The following is a 26,376-nucleotide window of genomic DNA, read 5'->3' as shown; positions in this document are numbered from 1 at the left end:
CTAGGATGGCAGGTGAGGCCACCCCTTGCTCCTCCCTTAACTGCGGGACAGATCGGGGGTTCCCAGTCATCAGCTCAATGGTTGAGCGTCGACCTGAGAACCAGGAGGTCACAGTTCAATTCCCAGGCAGGGCAATGTGTAATGTGTCCTCTGGGGAATTTGCAGGTCATCTTGTCTGACGGTCTCCCACACCACGATGTATCAGAGAAATGCATTCAAACAAGCCAAATGCATGCCTGAAGTCACACGGAAAATCAGAGACAGACCAACAGCTCAGGTGGGTAGATGAAGGCTAGTCTCAGAGAGGCCTCAGGGGACAAGATGACAGGGTTCAGAAGAGAGGATGTTCGTGTTGGTTTCAGGAGACAAAGTCGCTACCTCCACACCCAATTCCGTTTTCTTCTGCATGTCAACAGCCTCCCAGGGGTACACACACATGTTACCAGAGAGCACCGTGCGTGTGGTACATGCTTGTTTCTGACATTTTTGGTCAAATAAATGACAACATCAGAACTTCTCATTTTCCCTTGAGCAATCCAAATGTATTCAAGTGGTAAACAGAAAGATATGGGGCTTTTACTGTTTCAGGCTTTCTGAGTACCATTAAGTTCTATAAAGCTAATCTGCATAGGTAGTTTTTTTCATTTCTGATCTCGTCCAACACTTATTTCAATATTGGAACAACCAGGGAGATACCTCCTCTTATTTGCATGGTTTTCCTTTTAGTGTTTATGTAAATGGTTACACGTGAAAGGGAGGAAAACCAATTCCAGGAGGGACATTAGAATAGTCATGTCACTTGTGCTACTCTTGGGAACCACTGGGGAAAAAAAGGATTTGTGTAAAAAGGGAAGTTATAGAACATTATCTACCTTGAGAGATGAGCTGTGTGCTCTTTTTTTAAAAAAAAATACATTTTTATGGATTTCAGAGAGGAAGGGAGAGGGAAGAAGAGATCAATGATGAGAGAGAATCATGGATCGGCTGCCTCCTGCACGCCCCCCATTGGGGATCGAGCCCACCACCTGGGCATGTGCCCTGACCTGGAATTGAACCATGACCTCCTGGTTCATAGGTCGACACTCAACCACTGAACCACACCGGCCAGGCAGTAGTCATTGATTTAAAGTCCCAGTTCATGCTTTTGAAATCTATTTACAACAGGCAATATTTGTTTGCATAAAATAAATGTTGTTTTCTTTCTTGACCTTGTTACCATTCCTGACATTACATAATAAACCCTTTTGAATACATGCGCACATCCATGTACAGGTAGAGGCATGTTTCCCGAACGTGGAGTTGAACAATGGACTGAAAGGCCAAGGTTAACTTTTCGTGTGACTTATCTGGTCAAAGTCCCGTCCCCTCTTATCTTCCCTTCACTTAATGAAAAAGTCAATTGCACAACAAGAAGATTGGTTAGTGGCAATAATCTCGGTATTCCAGGAATACAAATCTTTGCTGAGGTCCGCAAAGATTTAGGGACAGCACTGATGGTATTTCAAGGCTAATGCGTAACCCTCTGTCTAACAGACACAGGGGTTCAATGATTGAGACAGAGGTGTTCTCCAGCTCTGCCTACCTCCCACCCCCACCCCCATCCAGGATTCCCCCTATGACCCCGTAACTGATACTAATACCATGAAATCCTGTCCACCTCTGGGTGATTCCTAGCCTGGGAAATGCGCCTTTCTCCATGTGGGACAACCTAGATTTGCCTGAGAGTTTAATGCTCCCTGAAGTGACTCTCAGCCAACAATGGATGGAAAATGGATAAACAGAACCCCATCTTCAGCTGGGAAAACTGAACATTGTTTGGTACCCGGTTCTCCCCATGGAGACTGAGACCTGCGGGACCACGCTGACAACTGGCTTGAGAGCAAACCTTTACTGGCTTCCTTCTCCCTCTGAGTAAGCCCCTTCCCTCTCAGGGTTGCATGGAATCACCTCCCAAAGGGACTCCTTGCTTTCAAGTCCTTGACTCACCATCTACTTTGGGGGCCACTCAGAACAAGGAAATAGCATTTCATACGTAGAGGAGTCCACCTGTGTGAAAAGGTGCGCATTAGACAGGTGAGCCTCTGCCCTTGGGCCCACAGGCACACCATTCGTCTCTCTCTGAGCTGGTTTATAGCAGCTGCTACACACGGACTCAGCTGAGAGTAGGAGGCAGTGAGTCCTTTCTCAATGAGGACGGGACTTATTACGGTATTTTGTCTGCAAAGAGTCTTTGAATGTAAACAATAGAGTTGAAATCATAGGATATAAAGAACAGTAGTTGAGCATTGACCCATGAACCAGGAGGTCATGGTTAGATTCCTGGTCATGGAGCATGCCCGGGTTGCAGGCTCAATCCCCAGTAGGGGGTGTGCAGGAGTCAGCTCATCAATGATTCCCTCTCATCATTGATGTTGCTGCCTCTCCCTCCCTCTCTCCTTCTCCCTTCCTCTCTGAAATCTGTCTATTTATAACTGCAAAGGAACTGAGAACGCTTTCTTTTTCTCACCTGGGAGGTGGACCCTTAAGGGGAGAGGCAGACCCTGGGGGTGTTCCCAAAAGCTAATTTCTGCCATCACCCTGGTGATGGGCATTCCTGTCACTTCAGGAGGTGCTGGCTTGGGTCCTCCCTGTAAATGGCATGTCCGCAGGGGAGATGGAACAGCATGACATCTGGCCTAGGAATTCAGCACTTGAGCTCAGAAGTAGTCCCGCCTAGTCTGATGGTCATGTCTCCCGCCCAGTCCCGCCCTGGAATGCAGAGCAGGAGGGAGGGTCTTGCTGGTGCTGGCGGGCGTGGTGGGTGGGCTTCCAAGGGAGCCATTACCCTCACAGTCTGCCTGAGGCTGCGGGGGGCCGTGCTCCCCGAGTTCCTGGGAGCCTGAGTGCTCAGTGAAGGGAGGGGCGTCCCCGAAGGCAGACAAGCAAATTCAACCTTTATTTTGACTTGAGTCAGGGATGAATACAGTGTTCACTGCTCACCAGACTCAAGTGAAGCTAACAGGCGAGAATGAATGGGGGCCACCTTCTCTGCGCCGCGAGGTAACCGCGGGCCCTTTGCACCCTGCGGCCTCCCGGGACTGAAAGGTTGGAGGCGGCCATTCATCACTCTCTGGGGGGGATGGGGAATTTCAGTGAATGCTGGGTCGACGCAGCTCAGTCTTCCCAGAACCAATAAAAGCGCCCTTTGCCTTCTCTCCCCGCTATTACAAGTAATTGCTATTCATCGCGCAATGGATGTCTTGGAAGTGTCACGGAGCCTCGGCGTGCCTGGAGGGTGGAACATTCGCAGGAAGAACGCAGCCATCCATCATTGGCATTCAGGAGAAAACCCCCATTCGATGTTTGAAAGGCAGGTCCCCAGGAGGCAATAGAGAAATCAGGAACAATATTGGGCCAAAAATACGGCTCGGGCCGGGTCGGCAGGGAGTTGGTGTCAGGCGGCGTGGAGGGAGGCGGTTTGGAAAGGGGAGATGTATGGGCGCTGCTGTGCGTGCACTTTATTTATTCGTGCACATGCCGCGGAGCTGGTTGTTCTGGGAATAGGCGGGCGGATTAGGCCCGAAGCGTCTCCGATAGGCAGTTGTGCTTCTATTTCTTTTCCTCTGAAACCTCTCAGTGCCATCTTGCCACAGGACCAATATGTTTGCAAACTCCTATCTTTTCAAAGTCTGTTTGCAACCAACACGCCCCCCAAAATGGGTTGTGCCAGGCACCACGTTCCATGTGGGAGGCCCTGTGGCAGCCCTTGGTGACCTAGTGGCAGAATCCATCGCCGTTGCCTTTCCCTGGGTAGGCACCGTTTATGGGGCGTGCAGTACCGTGGCCCCAAGGCCGATACACCTGGGGTGCAGGGGGCACAGCTGTGAGGAGGTGGGCGGGGCATCAGCGGAGCCGGAGTCACTCCGGGGCAGACGGGCTGATCTGGCTGATTCTCCGGACTGTGGACACGAGGCACCGGAAGGCCGTCAGTCCAGGCTATGCCTGCGTGCTGCGTCCGCTCCCATGCTCAGAAGGTCTGTGTGACCGTCCTAGGCGATGATACTGATTCCATCAAGATAGAGTCCTGCCTCTTACAACTATTCTTGTTTCTGGGTGGCTTTTTCACAGCCCCCCGAAATGATGAACGTGGTCTCTCATGAGTAGCCACCGATCACCCATTCACTGGGTGAAGTGATGCAATCCCTGCGCCCACGTTATTTTCTTCTCTTCCCCGTTTTTAGTTGTATTGTTTTGGAGATCCCAGCCCCTCATTAGCAGAGGAATCCCCTGGATTCCGCAGCCACAGGGTTGGCGGGCCACGGCGTGGTCCTCCCAGGAGCCTCCTATTCAGTGAGGGCAGGGCTGCCGGTGGGAGCTCACCCCCCAGACAGGCTGATGGGAGAGAAGGCGAAGATCCCATGCTCCCGGGGTGGGGACCGTGCACTCAGTCGAAGGGGATGGGGACGAAGGCACACGGTCCCCCTGACGCCTCCTATAACCCCGAGCAGCAGGTGCTTCCTTCCTGCTGTGATGATCATGAAACTGGGGCGCAGAGGCTATGGGACATCCTTGGAGGTCACGACGCTGTGAAGTAGGTTTGAGAGAGAAACCGGACTGTCTGGGTTCGAAGCCGCCCTGGGCGCTGGCTGAACCCCGCCACGTGTTGACAGGCTCCGGGCTGACAGCCGCTGAATGTGCTGCCCTGGTGTGTCCACCTTCGGCCCAGGCCCGCTCTCCCGAGATACAAACAATGAGTCAATCCTTCTTCCACGAGAGCCTGTAACAGCTCCCTCCCCGGGAGCCCTCCCCTCCACGGCCAAACACACTCATTTCTGCCCTCCGACCCCGGCCGCCAGCCACTCCATCATCCTCGCCCTGCGCCCTGGATGGGGTTCCAGTTTGTGAAAATCCCCCTTTAAACCAGGCTACTCGGGGAGAATAACCCCTGCGTGTCTGCCCGGCGCAGGTGGAGACGGGAGTAGCACCTCCCCACCTCCCCGGCCTGGCCACGAACTTGTGTTCCTAAAACCGGGTCAGACCGCATTGTTGGCAACTACGGAAAAGACAAGCCAATATTGAACGCTGGCCTCACATCACCTGGGGGTTTCATGTGTTTTTTTTTTTTATTTTCTTTAACTTGAATTGATGTGAAATCACTTTCCCCGGATCCACTCCTCTTCTGAATAATTTAAGGAGATCACTTTTGTCAAGCTAAGTACAACACAATCCATAGTCTTATTAAACACCATGTTATTAGATTTAGGTACTGTTTTGGCCTGGACAGATTTGTTTTATTTGGCTTCTCTTTAATTTGACAAATGGAGCAAAGCAGAAGAAAAAGACCAGTTCCCCAGTCTACTTTTTCTTTAGCGTATAAAGAAATAAAGGTGTGTTTTTTCCCCCTCTCTGGCTCGAATATTCCCCAGATAAATCTGTTTATCCTTCCCCCAAAACAAAGCAAAACAAAATAATGTTTCCTAGCCATACTTATTGTAATAGGATCCTTCTGCAACTCTTATTTTAGTTGTGCGTGTTGTTGTTGTTGTTGAAATGTATGAAGAAGCCAAAATAGTGAAGAGAAAACTGTCTGCCCCTTGTTGTCTAACATATATGTTTGGCATCTCTGCATCTACTCATTCTTCTTTTAAAATACATTTTTTATTGATTTCAGAGAGGGAGGAAAAGGGAGAGAGAGATGGAAACATCAATGATGAGAGAGAATCATTGATCGGCTGCCTCCTGCATGCCCTCTACTGGGGATCGAGCCCGCAACCCAGGCATGTGCCCTGACCAGGAATCCAACTGTGACCCCCTGATTCATAGGTTGATGCTCAACCACTGAGCCACACTGCCTGGACCAGAGTGTAGGATTTCTGATGACTACAGCTTGGTGGCTCTGCTAAAAAAAAATGTAGGAATGACTCTAACTTTTAAAATAACAAATATATTTGCATTTGCTTTGTGTTGTTAACAACTTAGCGTGTAATCACGCCTCCTCCTCCAGGAAGCAGAGCTGTGTCTGTGATTGCATTGAACTGCTGCCTCCTGTCTGGCTGCTCATCCATCCTCTACCTGGACGGCCTGTTTGGAGAGCTGGCAAAACAGGTCCCCTTCGCGAGAGCATTATATCCCGAACTCACAGAGGCGATGGCGCAATTCATCTCGCCCCCGCACCTGACTCCATGGCGGTTGGCGTTTCCGAGTCCAGCGCAGGCTTTTTCAGATCATACATATTTCATTTTTAAATTTGTTATTGATTTTCTTTGATAGTAAATAACTCCGTGAATGCTGAGGTGGGGAATCTGTTGTAAAAATTATGGCGAGTCTCCTCCTCTGTCTGGCCCTGGGCTGTTGTCTTACTTTATCCGATGGATATGGAACAGTGGGGCCACCTGGAGAAAATGGATTTGGGATTTGTAATTTATCTGATGTAGTTAATTAACTGGTCAATTAAAAATAAAAGGGCCATAAGTACTGAGCACATTCGTTCTGATGATGAACACGCCATCGGAGAACGGGTCTGGATCCCGCGATGAATCTTCCACGTCCGAGCAAAGGGGCTCCACGTAGAGCAGTGGTTCCCAACCTTCCTAATGCCGCGGCCCTTTAACACAGTTCCTCATGTGGTGGTGACCCCCAGCCATAAAATGAATTTTCGTTGCTACTTCATAACTGTCATTTTGCTACTGTTATGAATCATAATGTAAATATCTGTGTTTTCCGATGGTCTTAGGCGACCCTGCTAGCGGGTCTCAACCTGCCTGCGTCTCTCCACCTGAGGCTCTTCCCCGCCTTGTCACAGAGCATACAGGGTTTGGTTTCCACCCCCCCACCCCGCCCCCGTGGAGGTGTGGCTGGCGAGCACCCGCTAGGACTCTGTGCTCCTCTCAAGGTTGGATTCAGAGCTACCCATGCCACCCACCTGCCCCACGTTCCCAGTGCCAAGAGGACTGGAAAGCTCTCTTAGAAAAGAAAAGAATCAGAGACGCCCTCTCTCTTCTGGCCCCTCCCACCGTGCCCCATGGCGGCTGGGCAGACCACAAGGTTATCCTGGCAACCCCTCCTCGAGTCCCCCGCTGCCTGAGGTCTATCCAGCCAACGCGGGACCTCCCTAATTCTCCCTGGCTTCCTGGCCACTGTACCACATGAGCACACCCAGTGGTTTCATGGCCGCGGATAACCGGAGCGATGGCTTTCCATGCCTAACTAAGTGCTTATTCTGACCCACAGTAATTGTTAGAGTTGTCTGGGTGGAGAAGAACGGGGGTTGGGTATGACCTGTCAGTCACGGGAATCGTCTCTGAATTCTCTCACAGGCCTTCTGGGGTCAGAGGCTGGCTGAGGCTGCAAAGCGAGGAGAGGTCATTTGAGGGCAGGGCACTCCCAGGCTGGGGGAACTCCAGCATGGGGGTCCGTTTTCTGCTGGACCCCTGGTATTTTTGCTGAGTGCGCATACCTGGGTTAGAGGAACGCCGTCCCAGCATCCTTCACCCGAGGTCCTCGCAGCCAGGTGTGCGGGAGAGTTTAGGACGCGTCAGAGCAGGGATCAGCACAGACCTCCCGGGAGCTCCCAATCTGTGAGGGGCAGAGAGGAAACACCTTCAGTTTCCAGGCCGAATTGTGTTCACTCCTGCCTTTCTAGCACAAAGAGCCCATTGGCGGTCTGTAAATAAAGAGTCAGATCGGGTTCCTGTGAGTCTATTTACAAAACCGGCGGAGGACCAGATCTGCTCAGCTGTAGTGTGCGGGTCCCTGTCTTAGCCTTTAGCAACGTGGTACACGCTGGTATGAATTTAGACAACTCCTTCCGTGGGCGAGGGCTCTGTTGTGAGCCAACATTTTCGGTTCCGCAGAAAAACAGAGAAATATTCAGACTAAGTTGAATGAAATGGACCCAAGAACATCACAATGATTTAGGGCAGTTTTACCACAAAATGAATTTTGTCACCCAACTTATAAAGGTCTGATACATTTCAGAGATGATTTTGGAGCAATACATGTCCTTTGTTGTTGTTGTTGTTGTTAATCCTCTCCCGAGGATATTTTTCCATTGATTTTCAGAGAGCGTGGAAGGGAGGGGGAGAGACAGAGAGAGAGAAAGATAGACCTGAGAGATACATATCCATTGGTTGCCTTCCACACAGGCCCCAACCAGGGCGGGGCATTGAGCCTGGAACCCAGGGACCTGCCCTTGACTGGAATCAAACCCAGGACCCTTCAGTCTGCAGGCCTACACTCTATCCACTGAGCCAAACTGGCCAGGGCGACATATATTCTTTTGTTGACATGTGTGAAATGGTCATGTTTGCATGGAGACATTCCATGAGAGAAAGAGGAAAACGCGTGGTCTAAAGGGGACAAAGTCTGTCCAGTGAAACAGAACAATGACCTTGGCTGTTGAACTAAACCACGATGTTGACACCCTCTTCTAGGGGCCAGAATGATCTGGGAAGATCACGTGTCCCGTAGACCTCACCTGATAGGGAGTGCTGGGGACCTGTGGTGGAAACTCTTTCAAAACTTAAAGTTCTTTTAAGTTTTCCAACTGGCCTCCTCTGTTTTAGGGTTCAAGGGAAAGAATTCCTGTGGTTGTTTTGTGAGTCAGTGACCAGCATACATTTTACCTGCTGACGACCTCCACCCCATTCTGCTGGGAGGACATAACCAGCCTCTTCTTATCTGGTTTGTTCTCATGGAACCGGAGTGTTCTCCTTGCCCGGTCAATCGAAACTTTTAAAAAATGGAAAATTTAGAAATGGCGACGGATACATAGATATGAGCTTCTTAGGCTCTCTCAACAGAGCATCGCCACAGGGCACGGCTCCTGGGCTTTGCCCGCATGATGGATGCTGAGAAGCAATCAGATGGTAAAGGGCGATATTTGCTATCAACCTATACACGGGGTTGAATCAAGCGATCTGAGACAATTAGAGCTGGGAGGAATTTAAAGGTCATCTCTAGGTCAAACCCTTCCATTCTCTTAGGGCAGTGGTCGGCAAACTCATTAGTCAACAGAGCCAAATATCAACAGTACAACGATTGAAATTTCTTTGGAGAGCCAAATTTTTTAAACTTAAACTTCTTCTAATGCCACTTCCTCAAAATAGACTCGCCCAGGCCGTGGTATTTTGTGGAAGAGCCATACTCAAGGGGCCAAAGAGCCGCATGTGGCTCGCGAGCTGCAGTTTGACAACCACGGTCCTAGGAGGGCCTTTTTTCCAGAGACTGCTACTTCTATTCCTCATATTCCTCATTTTTTTCTTCAATGCATTACCATATTTACCTCATGTAACTATTTAGCAATGTGTGTGTGTGATTGGTTTTGCTGTTTTATTAAATGTCCTTGTCTCTCGTAAAACAGCAAGAATGGATATAAATACATACATAGACATATACATAACTATTTATTGAAAAAATTATAAATGAATGACTATATAGAATGTGATTTCATTTAAATGTACCAAGTTAAAATTTTTGGTGTCAAATGAAATGGAAAGGTGATGATGTAAGATGTGAGAGAATTTGTGAATGGATGATATCAACTCAATATAACATAGTGACCTAAATATTGTTTATTTGGCCTTTGATTTTTATTCCTTGTTTAAATCTGAAAGCATTAAACTTAGACATTATAAAAACTTAAAGTTGAGTAGGGTCATTGTTTTTTGGTTTAAGTTGGAGTAATTAGTACCAGAAAGAAATGAAAGGTTATTAAAAGTTAAAAATATATCAGGAAATGATTAAAATGTCATTACTTTCTAGTTTTACAGTTAAAATCCACATATTTCCAAAAGTATTTGAAGTCACAGGAAAATATTTCCACTAAGGTTAAAAGTTACCAAAGGGTTCTATTGTTTGATATATAATAATTTTATCAAATGTGACCTAGCTGAGCTTATTCTGTACTTTTTTGAGATTATGAGTTTCCTGAGTCTCCTACTAGATTTGTCTTTGGAAGTAAAGGCCAAGCAAACACTTTATCTGGAGTTCATTTATCATTTGAAAGTATAAATGTCAAAGTGGATTAGAGGAAATTAGGATGTATTCCCATAGGAAAATATGTCCATATTTGAAATATCACACTTCCAGAAATTGATGTCCTGCACTATATTAATTTGACTTCTAGTGACATTAGGAAAAATAATGTTTCCTAATGAGCATATTATATATCTGTGATATCTATATATATAAAAAGCTAAGCAACCATCCGACCATCCAACCAGTAGCTATGATGCACAATGACCATCAGGGGCAGACGCTCATTGCAGGAGCTGCCGAACTGTGGTGACTTGGCAGCGGTGGTTCTTGGGTGACACACCCCGGAACCGGCGAGGAGGGAGCCTGATTCAAGGGTGCATCACTCGAGAACTGCCCTCTCGCAATCCGGGACCCCCCGGGGGATATCAGAGAGCCGGTTTCGGCCCGATCCCCGCAGGCCAGGCCGAGGGACCCCACCTGCTGGAGGGACCCTGCTCACTCTGCAGACACCCTTCAAGCCGTAGCACTGCCCCAGGAGAGGCCGGCCAGGGAGGGACTGTGGGAGGTTGGCTCCAGGGCATGTCCAGCCTGTCTTGCCCAGTCCCCTTCTAATTAATATCCTTTCAATGTGCATGAATCCATGCACCAGGGCACTAGTATTACACAATGCTCTAATATATTGAGTTATATTTTAGAAAAAGAGATGATTTCTTTATTTTTCATAAATTAAAGGGGTATTTTTATCTTATTTATTTTTGTTTATTCAATTTATTGGGGTGACATTGGTTAATAGTTTTAATGTTTTCTAATGAACATATTCTCAACAATATTGATAAAAACACTATTGATGTTGTTTTCATTTATGTTGATGGAAATACTAAAAAACCCAAGAAATGTATAAAATCACTGTATATATACACTGAGTGGCCAGATTATTATGATCTCTGAACGCATAATAATCTGGCCACTCAATATATATATGTATATAATATATACATACTAGTGGCCCGGTGCACGAAATTCATGCACGTGGTGGGGGGGGGGGGGTAAGGGGTGTCCCTCAGCCCAGCCTGCATCCTCTCTCCAATCTGGGACCCCTCGGGGGATGTCCGACTGCCAGTTTAGGCCTGATCCCCTAATCCAGCAGTTGGACATCCCTCTCACAAATTGGGACTGCTGGCTCCTAACTGCTCACCTGCTGCCAGCCTGCTTGCCCCCAACTGCACCCCCCCCCCCAGCCAGCCTTCTCTCTTCCAACCACCCCCCCCACTGGCCTGCTTACCCCCAACTGGCCCCCCTGCCAGCCTGCTTGCTCCCAACTGCCCCCCCGCCGGCCTGATCACCCCCAACTGCCCTCCCCTCCTGGCCTGATTGCCCCTAACCACCTCTGCCTCGGTCCTGCCACCATGGCTTTGTCCGGAAGGTCTCCCGGTCTAATTAGCATATTACCCTTTTATTAGCATAGATGGCCCGGTGCATGAATTTGTGCATGGGTGGGGTCCTATATATAATAAAAGGTTAATATGCAAATTGTCCCCTCGACCAGGAGTTTGATCAACAGGCAGGCTGGCCAACCACTCATGTCTCCTCCCCCTGGCCAGGATGGCCGGACCCCACCCATGCACAAATTCATGCACCGGGCCTCTAATACACACACACACACACACACACACACACACACACACACATACTGAGTGGCCAGATTATTATGCATTCAGAGATCATAATAATCTGGCCACTCAGTGTATATACATATATATATATATGAGCAATATTTTATCTCATTTCTAATGGTGTAAAATCAAAAATAAAAACCAGCAACAGAATTGCAGTAGTTGCTTGATTATGTTTTTAATTTTCTTTAACATTTCCAAAACACTGGACTTAAAGTTATACTAACAAAAGTTTTAATCCACATGGAATACATTCAATATAAATATAACTTCATTCCAATTCATTAACTGCTACAGCAAATTTGATGGCAAATGAAATGTATATCTGAGGTGTGAACCAAAATTATGAAACTTTGCCAAATAGACACATATGTAAAACATAGAGCTTTAGTTGCTTTATTTTGGGTAATGACATTTTAATGTTACATAAAAATGCAACAATTAATGTCTATTTTAAAATATGCGTGTTGGCGTGTCTGTCATTTCATGGCAGTTCTGTTTCTTTCAGACTCTGGGGATTCTGACCGGAAAGCAGGCCTTCTTTCCTGCTGAGTTTATGAGAAACTTCGACTTCAGAAAGTGGCAATGAGGTTGCTATGGAAACTGATAATTCTGCTGCCACTCATCAATGCTTGCACAGGTAGCGTGTTCTATTGCTATAAAATTTGATTGATAATCTATTGGCGTTTCATTTTTTTTTTCTGTAAGTGACACAGTTTTCAAATGTGTAACACATTATTTGAATGACTAAGTGATAAAACTGTGAAGTGAATCTCTATGGCTAATCCAGGGAGTTTAATCCTTTAATAATGTATGAAGTGCTATTTTTTAAACAGAACTAAGGTTATTTTAATTATAAATGGTCCAATATTAAATTTTTGTAGAAAAGAATATGATTAAATAATTTTGTCATCAATAAGCAATGAAGACTAGCTCCTTTTCATTTCCTTTATACTGAATTCTTTCAGAAGTTAAAATTGACATATATATTTAGAATTTGGTGTGGTGAAAAAAGCTATGTTTATATAGCAGGAACAGTGACATAGAATGTTATATCAGAACTAAATTAACTTTTGAAATTTTTCTTTCCATTTCAATGATACATTGATTTGTCCAAGCTAAATATAACAATGTCTGTGTATCAGTTAGCTTTTGCTTTGTAACAAATCACCCCAAATCTGCATGGATAAAAAGAACAAATAACCATGTGTTTAGTTTACAAGTCTGTAAAGTGACGATTTAACATGGGCTCAACGGGGCGGTACTTTTGGTTTTGCTGGGGTGCATTGCTTCTGCGGTCAGCGCCTGGGTCATCCGGGGCCTGGCTGGTCTAGGACATTCTCAGCTGAGACACCTGTGCCGCCACCACCCTGGTCCCAGCGTCCCTCATCCTCTGTGAGCCTGCGCTCTTTCACACGGTGCGTGCTCGGGGTTCCGACAGAAAGCAGACGTGTGCAAGGTCTCCTGATGTCGAGCCTTGTAACTGAGGCAGGGTCGCTGCTGCTGCCTTCTCCTAGTCACTAGGACCTCGTGAAAGTCACAGGGCCAGTCCGGCTTCACGGATCGGGACGTAGGTCCCATCCCTTGACAGAAACTGCAAAGTGACACTGCAGAGGGGGCACGGGAACAGCAAAGGGAGTGACAGCATCTAACCAGCCACAGTCTGTGAAGATCATAGAAGGCTTACCTTTGTGAGCTGTCACCAAGTGTGGGCATGGACTGGGCCCTCTGAATGTCAGAACAGCCCTCCTCCTATCGGGCCAGCTGGGCCCTGGGCCCTGTTGATTTCCATCCTATATAATAAAACCCTAATATGCAAATCAACCCAACGGCAGAACAACCAGTGGGACAACTGGTCGCTATGATGTACACTGACCACCAGAGGGCAGACACTCAATGGCAGGAGCGGCCTCTTGGTGGTCAGTGCGCTCCCGCAGTGGGAGCACCGCTCAGCCCGAAGCCAGGATCGCGGCTGGTGAGTGCAGCAGTGGTGGCAGAGCCACTTCTGCCCCCGCGGCCATGCTAAGGAGCAGCAAGCTGAGCGGTAAGGAGCAGTGCACAGGCGGGCAGTAAGGAGTGAGGGGTCCTGGATTGCGAGAGGAGCGTCCCTAAGCTGGCAGTCGGACATCCCCCAAGGGCTCCTGGACTGCGAGAGGGCGCAGGCCGGGCTGAGGGACACCCCCACCCCCCGCCAGTGCACGAATTTTGTGCACTGGGCCTCTAGTGTATTCATAACAGGATAGTGATAGTTTGGGAGAAACCCGGGAGCAAACAATCACTTACAGACCAGGAACACAGTAATTGTAAGAGCCAATCCACTGAATAGCATTTCCAAGAAGTGGAAAGATATACTGATCTTAAAAGCTATGGAAATGCTAAAATATGCAGAAATCAATCATTGGAATCAGAAAACCTTACAAATAAAGATATTTTCTACCACTGAGAACCCAGTGGCCAGAAGGGCTACAGTCCTATTTATCCAAAGTTATTATGTCACTTCCAACGCTGCAACAAAGAACCAAAGTCAAAGAATAATGGCCCCCTTTTTGTTAATTGATTTAAAAAGAGAGAGTCGCCAATTGTCCATGTGTGAATAAGAATTCTATTCCTACACTCCAGTTTCAGTGTCTGTAAAAATTTAGCATGTTGCCCTTTAAATATGTATATTGAATGAGCATAGTATCTCTAAAAGACCTTTTGTGTTTAATTAAAATATACTGCTGTTCTCAGAACACATATCAGATCTGAGACATTCTCCAGTTCTTTTGTTAATTTTTATTTATTCAAATCGAATGTGACTCAACGTGTCCTTTTGCTTTATTCTAAAGGGAAAAAAATAATCGTATATCCTTGGTGTATAATTTCCTTGTGAACGTACAGGTCGGGCCCTTTTTTTTAAAGCCACAGCTCTTTGAATAAGATCTCAGCTGCACGCTGCTCTGAGGTGAGGAAACCGGCGACTGACACAAAGCGAATCCCTTTATATCTGTTTGTTGATTTAGAGAGTTCCAGGCTGGCTCCCTGCTTGCAGTTACTACGTTAGTTTATGAAATCACATTAATTATATTGTCTGATGATAAAGTCCTACTTCTATGCAAATGTATACCTTTGATTTCCCCAAACCTACTTTTTATTCATTCCGAAAGGCCGAGTCTTTTCGCTATTGTGCTTTTTTCTTCCTATTTTCCCCTCTCTAATCTTCAAAATGTTGACATTTTCAATCTGCCCACACTCTAAATCACCACTTTGAATTTTACCCCCAGCCGCGCCTCCTGTTTTAATTTTTAAATGAATGTACAACTTCTCTAGCACTTTTACTACAGACCCGGGCCTTTGAGCCTTGACTCAGAATCCTAATCATCCGGGCATATGATTCTGGGACAATTTTCAAATGATCAGTGTTTAAAAAGTCTTATTATTTTATTTTGGCCTTTTTAGACTATTAGAAGAAAACCAAGGCCCATTTCATTACGAAGCGTTATTGTGAATAATATACTTTTTAATTAGTTCATGAATGTGTGTGATAGGCTGTCATCGTCCCCCAAAATAGCCAGCTCCTAAACTCTGGGACCCGTGAATTTTACCGTAAACAGCCACACGGAGTAGACACAGGTGATGACGCTAGAGACCGTGGGCTGGGTAGGTTGCCCGGGATTTCTGGCTGCGAACTCCACAGAGGGAGGCGGGCAGAGGCCGGCAGAGGCCGTGTGAATCCAGGCCGAGAGGGACATGGGGAGGTCAGGCTGCTGACCCTCATGTGGAGGAAGGGACCCTGAGCTGGGAGTGGGGGGGGGTGGGCGGAAGCCAGATGGTGGACCAGGCAGGGGAGCAGGTGCACCCGCCCTGCACCTGGAGGGGGGCGCCCCTGGGGAGAGCGTGGTTCCCACCTGGGAAACCCCTTTTGGGCTCCGGACCAATTAAACTGTGAGAAAATACACGCGTGTTGTTTTAAGCCACCGAGTTGTGGTCATTTTTACAGAAGCCACGGGCACTAACACACTGTGTTTCTTCCTCGCTGGAGTATACACCAGGAGGGGGCGTGCTTCTCCTGGCACAGGGCCGGAATTACAGACACCTGTTGAATGAATGAGTGAATGAATGAATGAGTCTCAGTGTTGTTGGTCTTAGTTGGATCCTCGTCAGCGAGAACACGGTCAGTCATATAAGTTCTTCTGAGGAAGACTGGGCCCCGCCTGCCCTACGCCACTGCCCGGGGTTACGGGGTGATGGTTTCAGAGATGGGACTGTGGTGATATTTAAAAGTTTCGAGCGAGGCCCATTTGAATGTAAACTCCATGAGGACAGGGACTTCCTCCTGCGGGAGTCACTACCGCTTCTCCATCACCCAGCAGAGGGGCTGTACATGTTTACCAAATAAGTGAAAGAGAGCAGTTTCCTCGGTTCCGCAGGTGAGTCTCAGGACCTCCGACGGGCCAGGCACCGAGCTAGATGTTCGCCTGCAACCACGCGGGGCCCTGGTCCCTTCCCTCTTCATCTCGCAGCCTCAACACAGCGACCAGTAGGAGACAGAGAGCCCTGGCCGCGTGTGTCGGTTCCTTGGGTGTCGTCCCATGTGCACGGAGGTCACAGGTTCGATTCCCAGTCGGGGCACATGCCCGGATTGCAGGCTCAGTCTCCAGGGTGGGGTGTGCAGGAGGCAGCTGATCCATACTTCTCTCTCACATTGATGTTTCTCTCTCTCTCCCTCACCCTCTCTCTTTCTCTCTAAGAACAATCAATATAAACATATTTAAAAGAATAATTGCAACTGAGAAATAAATCCCAGTTGCTGCCTGAGTAGCAGAGCGGGGAGCAGGTGGCATCTGCTGTGTTGTCGGCAACCCTCTGTCCCTTTCGCTTCTGGGAAGAATCTTCGATGTGATTGGGGAGCCACTCTTTCCCGTCAGGCTTTGTGGCCCCCTGGGGTGGACCGACCTCATGGGTCAGCCAGCTGACAGGTGACGCCCCCGCACCACACTGATGGGTTCCAGGTGTGTTCTATCTGGGCAGACACTTGGGGACTTTGCTAAAACGAGATGACAAAGAGGCACCCCCGCGTGCTGTCCCGGGGAGCGGGAGGCGGTACCCAGGGCCAGCGCGGGGAGGCGGCCTGAAGGGGGAATTTATGCGGGAGCGAGGGGAGGCACCGTTTCTGACTTGACCTTGGGGACTTTAAGTGACCCAAGCCCACCGGGTGGCCCGGTCCCCTGGAGGCTAATGTCTGCTGAGACGCTGTCCCTCGTGATGGAAGAATCCCGTCTTCTATACATCAGAACATTTGTTGATGCAAATTCTGGAAGATGCTGAGGTTGAGTTAAAATAGAAACTGGGATCAGCATCTCCTCCCTGCTGGGAATGGGAAACAGAGCAAAAAGGAGTGAAAAAAGGCACAGTTTCCCCTGGAAGGAAGAAAAAGCATCAGGGGTTTAATGAGGCTCCGGCGGGTGATGTTAGCCCCGAGGTTCTGAGCCACCGACAGGCCTTCAGTAGAGAAACACGCCGTGTGAGTAGAACAATGCAGGGACCACGGTGGCCAGGGAAGGGAAACGTACAACGCGAAGGCCGTTGTTTATTTCTGTTAGACAATGCATGGGGGGAGGGGGGGTTCATGGAGAGAGACTTTACTCATAAATAAACACGAGCCAGAGTGGCTGGCCCAGGCGTGATGGGTGTGAAGCACCGGCTGGGAACGTGCGGGTCGGATCCTGTGGGTGTTAGAAGGTCCCCGGGGTGGGGTAGGGGGAACCCAAGCTTTAATGATGTGGTTAACTGTTCAATTTCCCCATCGTGGACAAAGGCTCAGAATAGTCCAGATGCTGTTCTTTCTTTACATTTTTGACGTTTTATGTAAAATTTGAGACATTAGAGGCAGATTTCAAGTTCAAAGCATTAGAGTTTCTGCCCTAGCTGGTTTGGCTCAGTGGATAGAGCATCAGCCTTCGGATTGAAGGGTCCCGGGTTGGATTCTGGTCAAGGACACATGCCCGGGTTGTGGGCTTGAACCCCAGTAGGGGGCGTGCACGAGGCAGACGATCAATGGTTCTCTCTCATAATTGATGTTTCTATCTCTCTCTCTCTTCCCTCTTCTCTGAAATCATTAAAAAATATATATATTTTTAAAAATGTGAGTTTCTAAACGTTAACCAAGCACTTGACTAATAAGGTAAAATGATAGTCAGCTAAATCACATGCTCTCCATGTTATGGCGTGTGCTGTACATGTCATGAGGTGTCCAGGCTCAGAGATGGCAGGAGTTCAAACCCAGGGCCACATGGACCTTCCGTCTAAGGGCACCCTGAAGGTCACTGGCTGGTGTTACAGACTCAGACATAACAAGAGAGGGTGCACATCACTCCTTACGATGGATTTTACTTCGGTGACATTCTGTATTCATAAGAATTCCTGCCTAACACGTTCACTTTTAACTTTACTATTTTAACAAAACCCTATTGATTAAATGGTAGTTTTTAAAAATATGTGTTTTGTGGGGTGTTTTTAAGTAATTTTTTTTTTATTTTTATTTTTTAGAGAGAGAGGACAGTTGAGAGGAAAGGGAGAGAGAAATAGAAGCGTAGATGTGAGTGAAACACTCATCGACTGCCTCCTGCACGTCCCCTCCTGGGGATCGAGCCTGAAACCGGGCCATGTGTCCTGACCAGGAATGAAATCGGTGACCTTTTGGTGCATGGGCTGATGCTCAACCACTTAGCCACACTGCCTAGCTAAGTGGCAGTGTTTTAAACAGCCCTCTTGGCTAAGATGACCAGATTTTAACATTGGTAAAGCGGGACACCATTGACCGGAGGGGGGGGGGTTCTTAATTAAAAATTTGGTTTATATGGAGCAACAAAAATTTTCATAGAACGCAAAAATAGTATTGTAATATATACTTTTAAATTTCAACATAAGTACAATTTACAAATATAATAAATAAAAAATTATGTATAGTATTATTTTATTCTTTGGCATATTTCTCATTTGAGTGAATTTTTTTTAAGTAGATTGCTGTCGTTGTTTAAAAGGTCATGAATTTGCCGTAACGTAAGTCGTAAGTGTCACTTTCAAGGCCGGCGCTAGACTTTTTGCCGCCACTATAAAATATAAATAATACGAGTACTGTCTGCTAAATTCAAGAAAATTTATGTATTTATGAAATAAATAAATAAATTACTTACCTAAATTATCTGAATAGCTGATTTGTAATGACATCACTTGTTTAACTAGCTTACTAGCACGAAGTATGATGTGTATCGTCTGAGAGACTGTTACAAAATGTTTTCGGCGTTGCTGATCCCAAAAAATGCCATTGTTCATTAAGTCCAAACAACAGTGGTCGAATTCTAACAACTGATCAATAATGCGAACTTTGATAAGCAGTTCTCGATAATCAGTTCTCAACAATTATTTGTTATTATTGAAGTTTAACATTATAAAATTAACAAAAATAATATAAAACTCATATCCTGGCTAAATAGCCACATGGCCGCCGAAAACCGTACATTCCCTTCCCGTTCTCCCGCTGTTCCCTAGCTTGTCTTGCATTCTTTCAAAAATTGGGACTTTTTTAGAATGCCGCGGGACGCGGGACAAATTGTTAAAAATCGGGACTGTCCCGCTAAAAGCAGGACGTCTGGTCACCTTACAATTGGCCCATGCGTTTTGTAAGTGGATTATCAGGGTATTTGTTCTGGCATGGGCTGAACCCCTCCCTACGAATCCTGTAAAACTATGGACTGAACGCCCCCGGTCAGTCCCGAAGTTCTGGCGATTTGGGATGCGACTCGGCTTTTTCCCAGATAAACCGACTCCTTCGAGGTAGTGGCCGTGGACCGAGCGCATCCTGGGGCCGAGCAGCACCCAGGCCTCCCTGGGCGTTCTGACCGGGCGGGACCTGGTCAGGGCTTCCCGAGACGGTTTCCCCACCGTGTTAATCACTCCCCGGACTACACGGAGCCTAGAATCGGAAGAAGACTTTCCTGAACCATTTGCAATGTCACGTCTATTGACAGAAGCACTTTCATTCCTTTCAGAACGTCTCCCAAAGTCATTGATTCTTAAGACGCGAATGCAGTTGCTTTGGGGGCGTATACCCATCAAGAAAAAATAAATAAAACCTGTTTGTCCTCGCATGGACGCAGCTTGCCATGTCACAGACGGTCCAGCCGGAAAGGGCGTCTGGCACCTCCCTGCCTCCTCCATCCTCACCACCCGCGGACTGGGGAGCGGGGCATGGGCGGTGCGCAGGGCGGCTTGGGTGTCCCTCCCTCAAACACAGCCGGGTACTGATTGAGCCCCAGAGTAAATGAACTCCCCGAGAGAGAAAGCCACAAGAAGGGGCCGTTTTTCTTAAAAGAAGGTGATGGATCACACGGCCGACCTTGCAGATCGGCGCCCTAATCAAGCCGCTCTGCTGAGGATCCCAGGGGCACATAACGGATGTCCCCTGGGGACGAGGAGGATGAATATTGAACATGCACCAAGCAGCCGCACTCCGCCGCCAGCCTCCTTCAGATGGATTGTTCGCATCACAGCGCCCGCAGGCCCGCGGCGCCCGCGCTGTGTTTAAGTCAAGTGACACCCTGGCCGTGTCTGATGGAGAGGGGCCCATTCAGAAACGCTGACAACGCCCTTTCCGTGCACCGCCTCCCGAGAAGGTGGTGCCAGGATCATCAACGCTTCCTCCAGCCATTGGTCCTGAACCCCTAAATGACATTGTTTTGGGGTAGATAACAACGTGGGAACCATGTTCTGCTGGGTCAGCATCTGGAGGTGATGTGTGTGCGTGCGGATGAGGTGTTCCTGAGGACATGGGCTGTGGGGAGCTCACGTTGTAGTTCAGGTTGTATTTTATCTCAAGGTGTATCCATTCATTCCTTTCCAGCCTCAGGGTTATCGGTCAACTCAACACCCATTCCCTGTCCCCAAGACTCTTCTAGAAGCTTCCTAGGTGTCTCCTGTCCCGAGAAATCCTATGTACACAGACTCCCATGCAGACAAACCTTCACGAAGACACGATGTTGTCATTGTCCTGTGACAGATCCCGTCTCCTGGGACATTGTTCAAACCGTCTAATCAAGCATCCAGATTCAATTTCCTTCCACAAACATTGAAAGTTCGCCAGTTAATTCAATCCAACCTGCGTCCTGAGCCACGTCGTCCCTCCTCCTCCCCTCCTGGGTCCTTCACCACGGGCTGTCCTCCTAGCAAGACCCCCACACGGCTTGTCCGGGTCCCACGTCTCTGTTCATACGAATGTCTGCACCTGCACTGACCTGCTCCAGGTCCGGGTTCTCCTCCTGAACCCAAGCCCAACCTTTCTCAGCCACGTTCACAAGTCCAGTCTCAACAACCCTCCAAGCATCAGATTGGTCCCCTTTCTCCTCACCTCTCGTCCATGAAGAGGAATTTTATCCTTCCCACACCGGTGCTTAAGCAGAGGTCCCGTTTCTCAAACATATTCTCATTCTGAGGACTATAGATTATCTATTTTTGTTGAAAATAAGTTTAGCCCTGGCCAGTGTGCTCAATGGTTAGAGCGACAATGGGTCCCGGGTTCCATTCCCGGTCAAGGGCACTTACCTGGGTTGTTGGCTCAATCCCAGGGCGAGTGCAGGAGGCCACTGATTGGTGTGTTCTTATCACATCGTTGTGTGTGTGTCTCTCTGTCTCCCTCCTCCCTTCTACTCTCTCTAAACTTCAATAGAAAAAGTATCCTGGGTTGAGCATTAACAAATAAATAAATAAGCTTACAGTCACAGTGCTCAATTCTAAAGGGAAAATAAAAACTAGCCTTTCATGTTTGATGAGCTACACCCCGAGCCTTGTGCTTTCTGGTTTACAAAGCGTCTGACCTGCCTTGAGTCCCCGGGACCAGGATGCGGCCGAGGTTATGATGAGAAGCCAAAGCTCGGGGGGAAACCTTCCGTGTTTATGCAAGATGGCGCCGCTGGGCCCCGATCAGACGTGAGCAGGTGGCTTTTTAAAGTCGGCGTGGACTGTGCCTCAAGACTAGCTTCTGCTCAGAGTGTGGTGCGACTTAGAGCTAGTCTCCAAAATTCCGTAACCAGCAGCGATGAGCATGTAAACCCAACATGCTTACATGTATGTTACATGCAGTATAAAATGCAAAGCATTTGCATCAACGAACACATGAGGCAACATAGATAGGAATGGGACTCGGAACAGTTTCTTCCCTCCCGTGAGCAGCTCAGCTTGCCTGCCCTCGGGGAGCAAGCTGCCTTCGTTGGCGACGAGGTGAGCCATGAGGACGGACGTGTCCTCGGTGGGTAGAGGAGTCGACAAGGCAGCCCGGGATGCTTTTCCATGCTAGGACTCACCGCTGGCTGCAGGGCCGGGGCCGGGGCTGGCCCGTGTCCCCGCCTTCAGGCTCATGGATGAGCCTGCCTGTCCTCACAACGATCAATCCGTTAACTCAGCGAGTCGCTCAGACTCTCCAAACAACAGCGAATGTGGGGGGACGGCCTGAACCCGATACCCAGCAGCCGGCGTGCGAGAAGGTGAACAGCCACTTGTTATTGATCACTCTTCCCATCCACACGGTGGCCTCGTCCCTGGAGGCTGAACGACGCTCAGCGGAAAGAAACCAGGAGCAAGAGGACCCGGGAACGTGGCTTAGCGAGAGCCATGTGCCCCAAATTTCCCTCCTCTGTATGGTTCTGGGTTCAATTTCACCCAAAAGGGGGGTGTGACTCAGAAGGAAAAAGTCCCTGACCTCTCAAAGCTCCACGCAAATGGCTGTGGAGAGAGAGGAGCGGAGAGCCCGTCCGGTCTTCTCCTCCGTGTCCAGCTCTCGCCCCGTCCACCGGCACTGATGGCCGACGGCACCCCAGGCCTCTTGGGTCTCAGAGGCCACAGTCCACCCGGCTCCCCTTCCCCCGTCCCCTGCCGCTGGACTCCCTGCTCTTCAGACCCCCTTGCTGGTGGACTGGCCCCCCGGCTCCGGTGCCCAGGAGGGCTGGTGGGTGACATCGCCCTGCCCCTGCGCTCCCCGTTAGGACCTCAGTTCCCCAGCCCCTCGCACCCCTGACCCAGGCCTTCCTCCTAAAGTAAACCTCCCGCGTTACCCACGGTGGGTTTGCTTTCCTGACTGAGACCAGCACAGTTGGGGTTTGTCACAGGCGGGGACAATGTCAAAAGCCCCGCACTGCGGCTTCCCCGGTAGTGCCTGGAGAATGTGGAAGTTCCTGGGGACCTGGTTCCCATGTTCCGTGTGGCGTGTGACTGGTGTGGTGAGTGAATCCTTTGCAAACATCAGGGGCTCAGAATGCCGGGCGTTTTGTATTTTTCTGTCTCCGCTTCTGTGTATAGAAACCTGCAGTCTCCCCGGGCCCTCTTGTTCTCCAACAGCAGTTCCTACTCACTATCCTAGCTTCTTTCTTTTAAATATATTTTTATTGATTTTAGAGAGAAGGGGAGCGGGAGAGAGAGAAACATCAATGATGAGAGAGAATCATTGATCGGCTGCCTCCTGCATGCCCCCTATTGGGGATCGAGCCTGCAACCCGGGCATGTGCCCTGACCAGGAATCGAACCGTGACCTCCTGGTTCATAGGTCGATGCTCAATCACTGAGCCATACCAGCCGGGCTGTCATAACCCCTTTGAACCTCCCACCACCCCAGAAAGCCAGCCTGGCTTCATTTCCCCAGACGCCCTGCTTAAGCTGGGGTGGTGCCCATTCACACCCAAGAATAAGGGCTGAGGGGGTAGATCGGCGTGCCTCTGGGGTAGATCGGCGTGCCTCTGGGGTAGATCGGCGTGCCTCTGGGGTAGATCGGCGTGCCTCTGGGGTTGATCGGCGTGCCTCTGGGTGGATGGTGAGAGCAGTGCTTTAACCCCCAGAGAAAAAGACGCAGGCCCGTCCAGGTGGGACCGGCCATGACGAGGAGCAGGGAGACTGCTTTTTCAGGGCAGTGTACACAGTGCTCTCAGGATGCAGGGGGCCGGGGGGTGGAGGGGACTCACACCTCATCGCCTCCCTGCTCTCAGTTTCTCCTAAGGTCACTGCGAGGGAGCGGAGTCCTGTGCTTGTCCGTGACTCTGTGTGGCATGAGGAACTGGACACAAACCAGGTGTTCACACGCTAGTGTGTGGCCCACTGAAACGTGCTGGCCTGTACCATGGGGCCCCAACTCTTCCCGTTCCCACGACATACCTGGGACCAGTCCCACACGGGACACACGTGGAGAACAGTCCCACACAGGACACACGTGGAGAGCAGTCCCACACAGGACACACGTGGAGAGCAGTCCCACACAGGACACACGTGGAGAGCAGTCCCACACAGGACACACGTGGGAGCAGTCCCATAAGGACACACGTGGGGGCCACTCCCATCTCTGTCCTTTAGGCTGGTAAGGTCACCCATGGTGAGTTGCCTGCATTTCTCAGCATCACGCTCGTCACTTTGCAGCGGGGCTGACACCTGTGTGTCAGGGTGGGTTTCACATCTGACTGCTCACTGGCCTAGACATGCAGGAATGCCAAGTGCTGAGCGCGGAGCTGGGGGTGGCTGCCGGGGTCGCTGCAAGGGCAGAGCTGAGAGCCGCGTGAATGTTAACAGTTGGCGCGTCAGCCATGGCCAGTGCCAAGCACTGCTAGATGGTGCTCAGAGCTGGCAGGGCCTGCCCGTCCTCTCCATCCGCTGGGAGATGTCTGTCTTTCTTTGATCCCTGGGCTCTGGGTGGCCACTTCTTACTGCTCTGAGTCAAATTCCCAATGTTAGAAAGGGTCGGGGGTCAGGCTCCTTCTCAATGATCGTAAATGAATAACTGGCCTGTGATGACCACAGATCGAACCCCAAATTTAAATGAAGGAGTAATTATAGATGCCAGGAAGAAAGGAGAGGAGTGTAAAAATGCAGATGAAGTCACCCAGAATTTTGTTTCAAAACTTTGGCTACAGAATCAGTCAATCTCCTACCCATAATCCAGAGTTTCTCAACCTCATAGTTGTCACCTCATACTTCATCAGATTTGGGACCAGACCTTCCCGGGGCCTTGTGGAATGTTTAGTAGTATCCTGGCCTCCACCCACTCGATGCCAGAGACACCCACCGCACGCACAAGGCCTGCGGATCAAACATGTCTCCAGACGCACGAAGTCCACGGGAGCAGGAGCGCCTCCCAGTGAGAACCCCTCTGCCTGCTCTTGACTTCAGATCCTTCCCTGGCCCTAAGCAACCTGGAGTTAGGCTCTGCCTTCCAGTGAGACTCAGCCTGCGACGTTCCATCATCCAAACCTCCCACAGCCGTGCGTCCCCTGACCCGGGGACCCTGCCCTGTGGGCCTCGTCTCCATGGAGATCGCCGGCGGCTTCAGGAGCATCTCCCCTCAGACTCACTCCGCTTCTGAGCTCTGGGAGCAGTAACTGCACGAGCTTTCTGCTTCTCCTCTTCCTAACTTGGCACCTACTTCCTCAGAGGTGCTTGAAAACGGTACGTTTCCCTTCTCTGAACCCTAATTCACTCCTTCAGCGGTTTCTGAGGGTCTCCCAAAACGGCAGGATGATTGATGTTGGCTCCTGCAATTACTACTGGTTATAAAAACTTAAAAAAAAAAACAAGACAGGCTTTAAACATAAAAACCGTGTATTAGGAAGGAGGAAGCTAAGACAAAAGGGAAATAATGATTAAGCATCTACCATGCACCAGCCTCTAAGAAGCCTATATGCATTATCTCATTTAACCCTTACAGCAAAACTTTTCCATGAAGAAACTGAGATGAGCCTGGCCGGTGTGGTTCAGTGGTTGAGCATCCAAGTATGAACCAGGAGGTCAAGGTTCAATTCCCCATCAGGGCACATGCCAGGGTTGCAGTGTAAGGCGTACGGGAGGCAGCCGATCGATCCATGATTCTCTTGCATCATTGATGTTTCTATCTCTCTCTCTCTTCCTTCCTCTCTGAAATCAATAAAAAAAATATTAAAAAAAAAAAAAAGAAACTGAGATGAGGTGGATGAAGTCGCAGCATGTACTGTAGGTACACAGATCTCCCAGATGGTCCCATCTGAGCCAACACTCTGCCCACCTGCATGGACCCTTTCCACTGGCATTCAGGAATCCTGTGGGAGGTGGGTACAGCCCGCGGGGACCCGATGTGTGTGTGTGTGTGTGTGTGTGTCTCACTATGTAATCCATGCTTTTGAAATGCGAACCATCCCCCTAAAAACCTGCACCAACTGTGTCCCAGAGGGTCACAGACCACAGTCAGACTTTCCCGTAAGCATCTCGCCTGCGCTCGGAGCGAGGCAGGTTTCTCTCTGCCGAAGTGCCAGGAGCCAGCCGCCTCTTTGTAGATGATTTAGAGGCCGCCGGCCTGCAGGCTGCGAGTCTGCCCGCGCCCAGCCGGCCATCCATCATCAGAGGCAGCAATCACACGAGGTGCGCATCTTCCAGGGGAAGATCTGCGGCCGGGGCGGGTCAGGCCAAGGTCTCTGCTCGCGGGATGGAGAGAGGGCGTGGGGCCAGGCCTATCGCACTCGGATCGACTCCGTGTCCTTGCGCATTTAACCTCCTGCTCTTCCCCCTGGAGATGGCCTCCCCTCGGGCCTCCCTGCCCGCCGGGCCGTCTCCCCCGGCAAACCCTTCAGGGGAGGACGTGGCTAAGAATTTCTCTCCACGAGTTGGACTCCTCACTGTCGTTATGGGCAGTCCTTGGATGCTGTCTTCTCTCTTCTCCGCAGTGGGCACTCATCACCCCAGGTGTGCCCATCCCTGCCCATCACTG

The 26,376-nt window shown here is 49.3% G+C and overlaps 1 protein-coding gene across 1 annotated transcript in view; it reads left to right on the top strand.

Annotated features, from left to right (window-relative positions):
- Positions 1–12,215: 12,215 nt before the first annotated feature.
- CNTN6 (contactin 6) overlaps positions 12,216–26,376 on the top strand; it is a gene marked incomplete at both ends in the record, with an annotated part of 128,519 nt that continues 114,358 nt past the window's right edge. Inside the window, one exon of the mRNA XM_079795482.1 lies at positions 12,216–12,270. Within this exon, the coding sequence (XP_079651608.1) occupies positions 12,216–12,270 (55 nt within the window). The remainder of the gene's footprint in view (positions 12,271–26,376) is intronic.

This window comes from Cnephaeus nilssonii, assembly GCF_951640355.1.
Source record: "Cnephaeus nilssonii genome assembly, chromosome: 17".
Classification (NCBI taxonomy): Eukaryota; Metazoa; Chordata; class Mammalia; order Chiroptera; family Vespertilionidae; genus Cnephaeus; species Cnephaeus nilssonii.
Note: the sequence above shows the minus strand (reverse complement) of the source record. Positions and strands in the feature narration are given on the sequence as shown.